The 10601-nt window shown below is 47.2% G+C and overlaps 1 protein-coding gene across 2 annotated transcripts; it reads right to left on the bottom strand.

The window, feature by feature from the left end:
* Positions 1-23: 23 nt before the first annotated feature.
* On the bottom strand, positions 24-10543 carry SPG21 (SPG21 abhydrolase domain containing, maspardin). 2 transcript variants are annotated; one of them, XM_027465569.3, is made up of 9 exons: positions 10480-10543; positions 8403-8496; positions 4193-4354; positions 3267-3347; positions 2535-2680; positions 1878-1986; positions 1287-1394; positions 990-1130; positions 24-671 (listed from the first exon to the last, which is right to left on the bottom strand). In XM_027465569.3, exons 2-9 carry the CDS (start codon positions 8463-8465, stop codon positions 549-551), a joined length of 933 nt encoding a protein of 310 aa, XP_027321370.1. In that variant the 5' UTR covers positions 8466-8496; positions 10480-10543; the 3' UTR covers positions 24-548. The 2 variants fall into 2 exon arrangements, with proteins under 2 accessions (XP_027321370.1, XP_038040730.1); XM_038184802.2 differs by having other exon boundaries at positions 10424-10537.
* Between the last annotated feature and the right edge of the window lie 58 nt (positions 10544-10601).

Genomic DNA, 10601 nt, shown 5'->3' on the forward strand with positions numbered 1-10601 from the left:
TAGTCAAAAGAAGAGGCACGTGCTGAACTTGAAGTTTTATTGAAAACCATTTTTAAACAGCTAGCAAGAAAGTTAAAAATTTATTTCAAATAGAAATAAACTAACTTGCAACACAACATATAAAGCAAATAAGTGATGGCAACATTGGCACTTTAACATCTTTTAAACCAAATACTCAACAAAAATATACGTCAGCTTATAAGTACACAACCTGCATGTGGCAATATATACAACTGAGTGAAAATATAAAAAGAAATACTGTTCTGTTCAAGAACATGATAGTGAAGACTTTGGTAGCAAAAATGTCTTTGTTTTTAAAACTGCAGCCTTCAGAGATACTTCCTTGAATTCAAAGACTTAAAATTAAGCAGATGTTCCATTACATTGTTGAAGGTTTATTGTCCACGGGTAGCTCACTGACTATTGATCCTGTTGGAATCGCACAGTGATAATCGGCCAACACAAGAAAAAAGGCAGAGTGGGAACAGATGATTGTACACAGGAAGACCACCAAACCTGATTCCTCATTTTCACTGGCAGTCAGAAACCTACTCTTCTTCTTGCTCGCTGCTGTTATGAAGACTGATTTTTTGGACTTCCAGTTCTTCTGCGCTGACCATTGAGGGGTCGATGGCTGCATACCGGGTACCACGGAACTGCAGTAAGTGGATCTGTAAGACACAGAAATTAACGCTGAAAATGGTGTAGAGGCATAACTGGTAAGAAAAACAGTACTGCTGAGTAACTTTTCTATGAGAATGTAATCAGGGATTGGAGTATAAGAGTTCAGACAAAGGATAGAGGAAATAAGCAGCAGCCAAGCCCCCAAAGCCAACCCTTGATTGATGTGGCTGCTCAGCATCAGCAATCTGGGAGACAGAGTGAACAGAGCTCAGGCAGGTTAAGAAATAAAAGTGAGCACAGAAAAGTTTCCTACTGCTGTTCCAGCTATACATGCTGGTAAATTGGGTTTGAATGCAGGCACTTACTTGAATATATAGGTTGACCTCAGCACTCCTGCAGAGATACGGGAAATTGCCTCCTGTTTTGAGATGAGCTCTTCTGGCATTAGGATAAAGCTTATACATTTCTTCTTTTGCTTCAGTCGAAAGTGCGCTCTGGTCAAATACCTATGGAACGAGTCACAGCAGTTAATTCTGAATCTAGGTTTATTTAAGTAAGTAAATGCTGCAAATATTTATTAAGTTCCTAACACAATAACCACACCCCACCTTCCAAGAGGAGGAAACAGTGATAAAGAAAAGATTAAACTGAGATAAACTTACATCCATAATAGTTACAGGGACGTCTCGAATTTTATGAGGTTCTACATAGGAATTCTGGCAGTTGAGGGTAAGTCTTGAAGCGAGCTCACTCTGGCCCAGACTCTCCAGCTTTCAGTAGAGATAAATATTGGTTAACAACATACTTCAGTGCAGGCAGTTAATGCAACAGTAATAACACAGCCAAAGAGAAGTCAGCTCCTTAGTTCTAAGGGAAACACCACTGCTCTTCAGGTGAAAGTTATAGTTACAATTTAATATCTTCCTTCACGAGACAAATGCTTAAAACATGTTTAGTTAGTTGCTCCTGCCTCCACAGCATAGCCTACAGATATATCCCAGCACATTTCCCCTTTTCCATCTGTTTCTTAAACTCCTCTGTTCCAATCTATACAAACAGGACAGTAAGGGAGACAGTCACACTGCCAGTTAAATTGTAAGGCTGTGACAGCCAACGCCTGCTAAGGATCCATCCCTTACTGTTCACTTCTGGGTAAGTGAAGGAAGCAGCAGAAATCTGTACAACCTCCACTGTGTGCTAAGTGAATCTTTCAGAGATCGACATCACAGCCACTGAAGTACACAGACACCTACCCTGTCCACCATGAAATCAATGCCATCAGCCATTTCAGGATCTACGGGACCAGAGGCAAAATTCCCAAGGACAATTTTTTTCAGCATAAAAGCAGGCATCAGCCAAAAGCTAAAACAGAAAAAAGATGCAATCTTCAAGCACCCAAGACTCCAGAATTAAGATGCTTTGTTGTAAGCGCTCCCTTTTCTTTCACAGACTTTGTGCTTGAATTTCAAATGAAATTGTAAAGAAGCTTTGAGAGCACAGAGATGGAAAACCTTACAGCTAGGTGCTTGAAATGCTCTGGAAAGCTGATAATCTTGTGTGTATTTTAAACATGGTGAATAACACTTCCTTCACTCTGAAGGGTTTTGCTAGAGATCAGGTAGTTTTTTTTTTTTTTTTTTTTTTTTTTTAAATCTGACCACATGTTCTCAGATGATCACAGGAAAGATAAATACAAGACTAGCCTGCCAAATTCCACACTCCCAATTGTGAAGATTTCTATTTCCTTCGTGATGTGACTTTAAAAGTCACACTATTCCACCCCTCACTTCTCTTGCCACAAGTCACACATGCTGGAAACAGGTCAGAAACATGTCCAACCAGGTCAGCGTGACATTTCATCACAAAAAAAACATTAATGCTACCCATCTCATTGTCTCAGTCTTCCTTACCTGTTTGCTGTCCACGTCTGGTTGAAGATGGAAGTGTCACTAAAGGAATTACACAGGATCAGAGAGTGAACTCTGGGGGATTTGTGTGTGTACTCAGCAAATTTTTGAGCCAAAAAGCCTCCCAGAGAAGCTCCAAAAAGGTGAACCTAATTCAATTAGAAAAAAAAAACACAAAAACAGATGTTACATTTGTGAAAAATGACCCTTAAGTGTGTTATTTTGTTATGAAAAATAAGTCATCAAGTTTTATTTTTCCTCACAACTAATTTAAAGGAAAAAAAAACCTCTTTTATACAGGTTCTGTAATTTATAGGATATGATAAACACTGAAAAAAGGAAGTGTTTCCAGATCACAGCTCAAATTTCTGTGTGCTTATCACAGTTAAGTAAAAAGCGAACATTTCACTTCGTCTTCAGTAGCTCTTCCAATCCAAGGTGTTTTATTGGGGCATGCTGTACAACATGAGTTATGAAGGATAACTTTAACAGGGTCTCATGAAAAACTGAAGTTAACCAGTACAATTTAATAGGCCTACAACAGAAGTGAATTTAGACAGAATTTTCAAGGGTGTTGACCTTCAAAAATAAACTAGTTTCAAAAGTAAACTTGCCCCACAGCCTATTTATAGGCTGGTTTTGCATCATTACTATACATTTGCTCTTAAATTAGACTTTTGAAAGTTAGGTTTTTATTGCAACTACACATCCATTTCCCCGTCTCCAGGCACTCACTTTATCCAGCTGAAGGTGGTCTAACAGTTTTCTGAATCCATCACAGAACTCAAGGTGATCCCAGTACACTGGATACTGCAACTGAAACACCACAAAGTTAGAGCAAGCCCGTCTCTGGTCAGTATCCATCAGCTGTCTGCTTGAAACTTGCACCAGTTCTCACAATAAAGGTTTGAAGACAGCAACCTGTCTCGTGCCATGAGGTTCAAGCTCCTCAGCAAGGTCCCTAAGGAAGAACTACCCCTCACTGGGACAAAAATACACAATAGAAAGTTTGGCGGAACAAGTTCGGAGAGGAAAGTGCAGCTTTGCTTCGTTCTGTAATCAAGGGGAAAAGGGAAAAGATACCAGAATGATTTTTCAGTGATTTTGTAGCATGGAAAGTTGGCAGATACAGACTTTGCTAATTGCTGCAGGAGATACTGCAGCACTCAGAATATCACTCAGCAGAAAAATTATTGTACAAACCCATTGTTTCAGTTCAGCTTTGGAGCTGAAGAGAAGCCACAAAAGAGTGGGCTGTTGGGATTTTAAGGAGTGATTTTGCATTTGCAGCTATTCAGGCCGAGAAGCAGGTTATTAATCATCCCTAAGGCAAACACAGAAGCCCTGAACTAACCCACACACTTGTCTCATGGCTAACAAAGATCCAGCTGGAGGCAAAGATGACTCTTGTCCATGGCACACAAGGTAAAGATCAGACTGAGAATTTAGTCGTGTGTATGCACAAGGCTTTGGATAAATGGCTGTGTGAACATACAGCAGATTTTAGCCTCGATCTGCGCGCTACATATTCCGGACTACAAGCTAGCATCACATTTTGGGGGGAATCTCCTGTCAAAACTAAACTAATATTCATTATCCAACCTCCAATTATATCAACACAAAACTATGCTGACTTTTGACAAAGGACTGCGAATACTCACAGCGATAACTCTGTAACCCCAGCCAGTCAGTGCCAAAATCTGCTGGAAAAAAACATCTGCAGTTCCGCTCACGGGAGGAAGAAAGATGAGAGGGCACCGAATGCTCCTGGGTCCCGCATCGTACAGTGACCAGACTTTGCTGTCATCGTCGTCGACTATTATCTGGAGGAAGAGAGGAAAAACACAAGGCTGAGTTTCTTCAACCAACTTCCAGAACTGCTTCTACAAAAATCTGTCACCCAGTAAATATTGTAATACTGAAGACTCTTTGGAACAAGACTCTTTTATTCCTCATCAGAATAGCTTTATTCTCTAAGGCTGCTTACAAACAACACTTACAATGTTTGCGTGGATGCAGTTGGAAGCAGGACTGTGACCAAGCACTGTCAGACCAAACACTTTGTGTGCCTGGACCTAAGCTGAGCAGCTAACACCACGCTGTGCCGGGCCGTGGCATCTCCTGGGATGCACCCTTCTGCAGGCAGCTGGAATATAACACACGTGCTGGCAGGAGTGAGCTGTGTGGGGCTGACAGTGATTGACTGCAGGTCAGGATTTCGACTGGAAAAAAAAATAAATCTCTTCCTTTCTGAGGCAGAGCGGTTTTCTGCACTTTGAAATGGTTTGGAAAGGTACAGCCTGGTCTGGAAACACACACAGATAAACCATGGGAACAGCGAGGCCGTGCCCCAAAGGCTTGAGTTCATACATCACTCTGCAGGCAGAAAAATGTGCTTGGCAGGGGAGCGACCGTGCCACAGCCCAGCACAGAGAGCCGGGATGTCGTTTCTCAGGCCCAAGCACAACAGCCACAGGCTGGGAGCGCTGCTGCAGGGGCAGCTTTTTGACCACTGACACCTGCAGACACTGGGCAAAAGAATTGCAGGTCTGGATACGTGCAATTTACTGAATTAAGCAGCTAGCCCTGCAGATTACTGCTCTGGAACAGTTACATCCCACTGCCAGAGATGGCCACACAACTCCAAAGCAGCACAGCAGAGCTGACCTGGGAAGAAACTGGAGCACCTCGGGGTGTCTGGAGCCCCCAGGACACGCAGCTGGCTGCAGCAGATTATCCACACGCCAGGAGCAACAAGTCCTAGCACAATTATCATCTACAGAAGTACAGGAACTGGGTCAAGGTCTCCTTTTCTAGCAGTGCTGGGGCCGGCCTCATTTCTACCCAGCCTGTTTACCAACGAGCCGTTCTGTATATTTGCTGTGCTGGTTCTCATTCAACCTTCCTCAGCCCTGTGAAAGCACAAAAGCACCAGATCGACGAGCTCGAACCTCTGGGGGAAGCAGGAGTTCATCTCCTCTGCGTCACCAGCTTGCAACTTTCTGAGCAGCGACGTAGGAGCCCAGTTCGCTTTCCCACCGCAGCGGTTAAGCTGCTCAGGGAGTCAGAGACCAGTCTCACAAATCACATTTGCTTGATTAACAAAGCTGCTTGCAATAAAGCCGGTATTTCAGGCTCTGGGAACATGCAAGAAATCACATGATGCTGTTGTTTTGTGGCTTTCACACACAAAAAAATAAAGACTGCATACCAGGGCTTCCCTCAGCACTGAAATAGTTTTAAAAACTCGCACAAAAGCCTTCCCAAAGCCTCCCCAAACCAACCCTTTGCACAGAACTCGCAGTCTCAGCTGTTATTCTCCAGTAACTCTGCCAACACGCAAGGCTGCTGTTTATTTCCAAAGGTGAAGCAACACCTCGCTTTGCACAGCCCTTGAAATCACTGAGCTGGTTCACATCACGGGAACTGAGGCTGGGAGGCAACGTTTCTTTCCTCGAGCCCAGATAATAAACCAGGACGTTTAAAAACTGTTCTATTTGATTTCCAGCCACGTACCGGGTAGTTTAACTGCAGCACAAAAGCAGTGCTCAGTGCTGCACACACAGACAGCAGCACGGGTAAACGCTGAGCTGGTAGGGCCCAGTTTTTTGGTTTAATTTCCTTGTTTGGGTCTATCGATTGAGATCACCTACAGCTTACAAACAGGGTAAAACCTGAATTTATCTTAAACGAGGGGCAGAACTTCCCTTGAGGTTAGCAGGACCAGGGTGTCCTCTGCTGAGGACTTTTAGGTAGGGCTTAGATAAGACAGCAAGTGGTGGATTTTGGGGATACCCCTATATAGTGGTACAGCACCCAGCCTGATTCAACCTGAATTTGTGCTCCCCTCCTTCTCCATTTCAGGCTCAGCACATCAGCCACAAGCATTTACACAGCTGCAGCTCCTGGTGGCAGCTCTGGGCCTCCATGGAGAAACCCCCAGTCCCACCCCCTTGTGGGGAAATCTCAGCCTCCCCATCACGTCTCACCCGAGGCTGCCGACCGCCGTGTAAAAGTCCCCTTCACCACCCTGTGATAAAGAACCACTTCTGCATTTGGAAAAACACCATTCATGTGAAGTAATACTCCAGTTTTCCTCCAAAAAAGACTACTGAATGACCCTGAGGTTGAATGTTTACCTGAGCTGAAGTGTCATACAACTGAGGACTCACCCTGGGGCACTTGTTTGCCTTTGGTGGCCACAAACCCAAGAGGGATCTCCGGGGCAGAGCTGAAGACTTGGCTTAGGAACATTATTTTCTGTGCTGCACTTCCCAAATCTGACAAGAGCAGGAAGGGCAGTGGGGCTGTGCATTTTCTGCTGCTTTCAGGAGGGACATCCTATCCTGTTTTCAACCAAACAGCTCTGGCCCTGCTTCCTTCAACGATGGCTGGTCATTCTCTGCAGTGCAACTGCTCTGCCTAAGCCTTTGGGAGGATAACACAAGCAAATGTACTTTCCCACTCCACCCTGAAACCAGAACTAGTTTACTTCTACCTTCTCCAAACTCCACGTTCATCACCGTAACTTCACTTTACTTTTGAGTAGGCTGAATCACCCAGAGGGAAAGGAATCCCCCAGTCTGAAGGTCAAACAAGCCCTGCCAACAGCAGCTTTGGCTTACACACGTTCTCATTTTTGAGATCCTGAGCAGTCAGCAGCAGCTGAAGGCAGCAGCAGCAGCGTGTACCCTTTGCAACCACATCCTCCGGTTCCTCTCGTTCACTGCGTGGCTGCAGAGCACCTGCACATCCCTGAGCTGAAGCGCTGCCTCCAGGCTTTGCTGCCACGGTGAGGCACAGCCTGGGGGCAGCAGCGTGGCACAAACAAGCCTGGCAGATCCAGCACTGGCCAGGAATGGAAAGAAAATGGATAACCAGAGCCTAGGGAGAGCAAGCAGATCTTTCTTACTTACAGAAGACAGCTAGGTGGCAAAAATAAATGAGAAACCCTGGAAAAAAAAACGTAACCCTTTCAGAAAGGTAATTTCTTAGAGAAATGAACACATCGCCCATCAGAAACAATGCCAGACACATATCAGCGTTGTTCCTTAGGCCTGGGGACACGATCCCTTTAGGGTGGCCCAACCACAACTGACTCGCTGTTGAAAGAGCTCGTGCTGCTCTCACCCCTGCTGCCAGCACCCTCCTGCAGCTCAAACCATCCAGATGAGGGAAGTGAAGCAGCTGGCAGTCAGCTGAGCCCGGGCTGCTGCTGCCAGTTACTGTATAACCACAGCCTCGGTGAGCCTTATCTACAAAGGGATGGCAGAAAGCAGGCCAGGAGCCACGCAGCAGCGCAGGGCCCCGTGCCCTTTGCACACAGAGAGAAGCTCGAGAAGAGAGAAGCTGCACGCCCCAAGCGCTCTCCTGTGAGAGGAAGTGGAGAAATCTGAGCGAGAGGGGAAAGCGGTCAGACGGTGCGATTAAGCAGAAGCCATCCAAAGGACAAGAAGCAGCAGCTTTGCCTTTTTCCACTGCAGCTGAGACATCCTTCCCTTCTCTGCCTGCCAAGAAGCTGCCTTCAGGAGCTCTGCTGCAGCCTGAAGCCCAGGTGTAGGATCCACAGAGGTGGCTCTGGCAGCAGAACAGCGTTGAGCCAGGTCAGTTGTGCTGCCTTGGTGCAGCACAGCTCACGCAGCAGCTCTGGGAACGCGGCTGGCACCAGGACACCAGCCACTGCTGCCCCAGCCCATGAAGCATGTGAAAACTAACAGTGTGCTCCTCATGAGACACATGGGACAACAGTTAGGGGAGCTGGGTCAGTAGCACAGCACAAACGTCCTGCGTTAAGTGGAGTCCGACTGCCCAGTCCTCCCCCTTGGAGCAAGAGGAGGGAGCTGCACACGAGCTGCTCAGAGCTGAACGTACCTTTTTGAGAGGAACCGTGCTTCTGAACCAGTTGTAGTCAGGAGAGACTTTAATCTCTCCCATGATGATTAGAAAAGCCTCAGCGCAGGTCAGCCTGAAACAAAGAAAAACAACGTTTAAAATGGAGAACAGGGCTTTACCTTCGGCACCATGCAAGGCTGTGGCAAGCACACACAAAGCATTCGCAGGGTGAGCCTGCTCTCATCAGTCCTTACACTCCCCTGGCTCGCCGCAACTTCACTTATCCTCAGTTTTCATCACCAGCCACGTAACTGTGCTCCCAGGAGGCTGCCCCGTACTGCTCTAATTAGGAAATGACGATGCTTCTGTAACAGAGCTCTCCCGGGCAGCGCTTGTAGAGAAAGGCAGTTCTGCTGCAGGCTGCGGGCAGCTCGAAAAGCTAGAGCCTATCTGTGCTTTGAGCTTAACTTAATAAAGCATCCAAATTTACGTCTGATGGAATTCAGTCAGCAGTTTAGACTTGAATTATTTCATGGAGCTACTGCCTGAGCATTGAGGCTGCGCTCTCAGCCTGTGGACAAGTGACCCCGCGGAGCCCCGAGGCGCGTTGGGAACAGCAGCTGACCGAGGCTTTATGCAAGTCCCGAGGTTTTAAACCTACCCAAGTAGAAGCCGGCTCTTGTCAGGAGTTAGGAACAACGATGCCCTTGGGGCACACCAATTAATACAGGACTAACTGATCTCAGAATCAGCTGCACACAGAAATCCATTCATTTACTCTGAAATACTTACTTGAGCCAGAACACAGAAGTGTGTTGTACACAAGTAGTGAAATTTTCTCATTAATACTCCATTAAATTGTAGCAAACAACTTTAATGACTTCTAGATTCAACTTTTTAAAGCAGCACGAGACCATTAGCTTCCATTTACACAATAGATGCTATCAAACAGCTCCAAAGCTTGCTGGCCTCACAGCCCTGCCCTGAAAGCCACTTGCCCCAGGAGGTTTCTGTCCTGAGCTCGTACCTGCTGAGCACAACAAACCAAAGCAGCTTTCGATCTCCTTACTTTAGGGTTGCCAAACGTAAATCAATAGGTTTCGTTTCTTAGGTCTTGACAAAAAAAAAGGAGCTCGATGTTCTGAGAGTCACTCAAATGCACCTCATCTTGCAGAAAAGCTGCCAGCATATAGGGTTAGCTAACTTTAGGGTTACAGCTGCACTAACATAGGTTTAATTAACTTTTGGGGCTGCATTACCAGTTATTCTCAACTTCTTCATCTTTCAGCCTTCATTTGCTATCACCCAAGCAGATGAAACCTGAGCTTTAAAAGAAAAAGCACCTCCTAAGATGCACGACGGTGCACACATCCCACATATGGCTGGGTGACGCACCTCGTGCCTAACCGGGGTGTTGGAGGTTGGAAATTCAGCTGCACAGCCCTCGTTTCACTTTTATGTGGCCTCATTTCAGCGCTGCCATCAACTACTCTGCTACTTGTCACAGCCTGGCAGCACATCAAACTACAGCGGAGGCAAAAAAAACACCTTTTGTCCCACAAACACACAACAGATCACAGCGAGTGTCTGCTGGCAGCTCCTTTCTCACACAGGTGCATCAGCAGCTGCTGAGCTCTGCCCCTCGGAGGGGAGAGCAAACAAAGGGTTTCATTTGGCTCCAGGAGCTCCTGGAGGATTTGCTGCAGGCAGCGACCTGCGACCCAAATATTTTATTTCCCTGACACAGAATGGCAGCAGCGGGTTTGTGCACGGCCCGGGGGCTCCTCCAGCTAGAGAGGAGCTGAACCACGGACAAGAGAGGGGAAACACAGCAGAAAAAGATATTTCAACCCAAAAATAATCTCCAAAAAAAGCACAAACTCACCCCAAAATGTAACCCACCCCCCCACCGACCAGCCCCCTGCAACCCCGGCCGAACCAAGCGCCCCGGCGGGCCCCAACCCCACAGCGGCTCCGTGAGGCGAGGCCGCCCCCGGGCCTATCCCGACCCCCGCCCCCCGCCGCCCTCCCGGGGAGCCCCCAGCCCCGCTCCCCCTTACCGGACCCGGGGAAAAAGGGACCCCCCGAGGCCCCCAGCCCTTAACGGGGCCCTCACCGGCCCGGTGGGGGTGGCGGGAGCGGAGCCTTCCTCCCCCCCCTTCCTCCTCCTCCTCCTCCTCCTCCTCCTCCTCCTCCGCCGCCGCCGCCGCCGCCGCCGCCGCCGAGCAGCGGCCCCGC

Source organism: Anas platyrhynchos, chromosome 11 (genome assembly GCF_047663525.1).
Source record: "Anas platyrhynchos isolate ZD024472 breed Pekin duck chromosome 11, IASCAAS_PekinDuck_T2T, whole genome shotgun sequence".
NCBI lineage: Eukaryota > Metazoa > Chordata > Aves > Anseriformes > Anatidae > Anas > Anas platyrhynchos.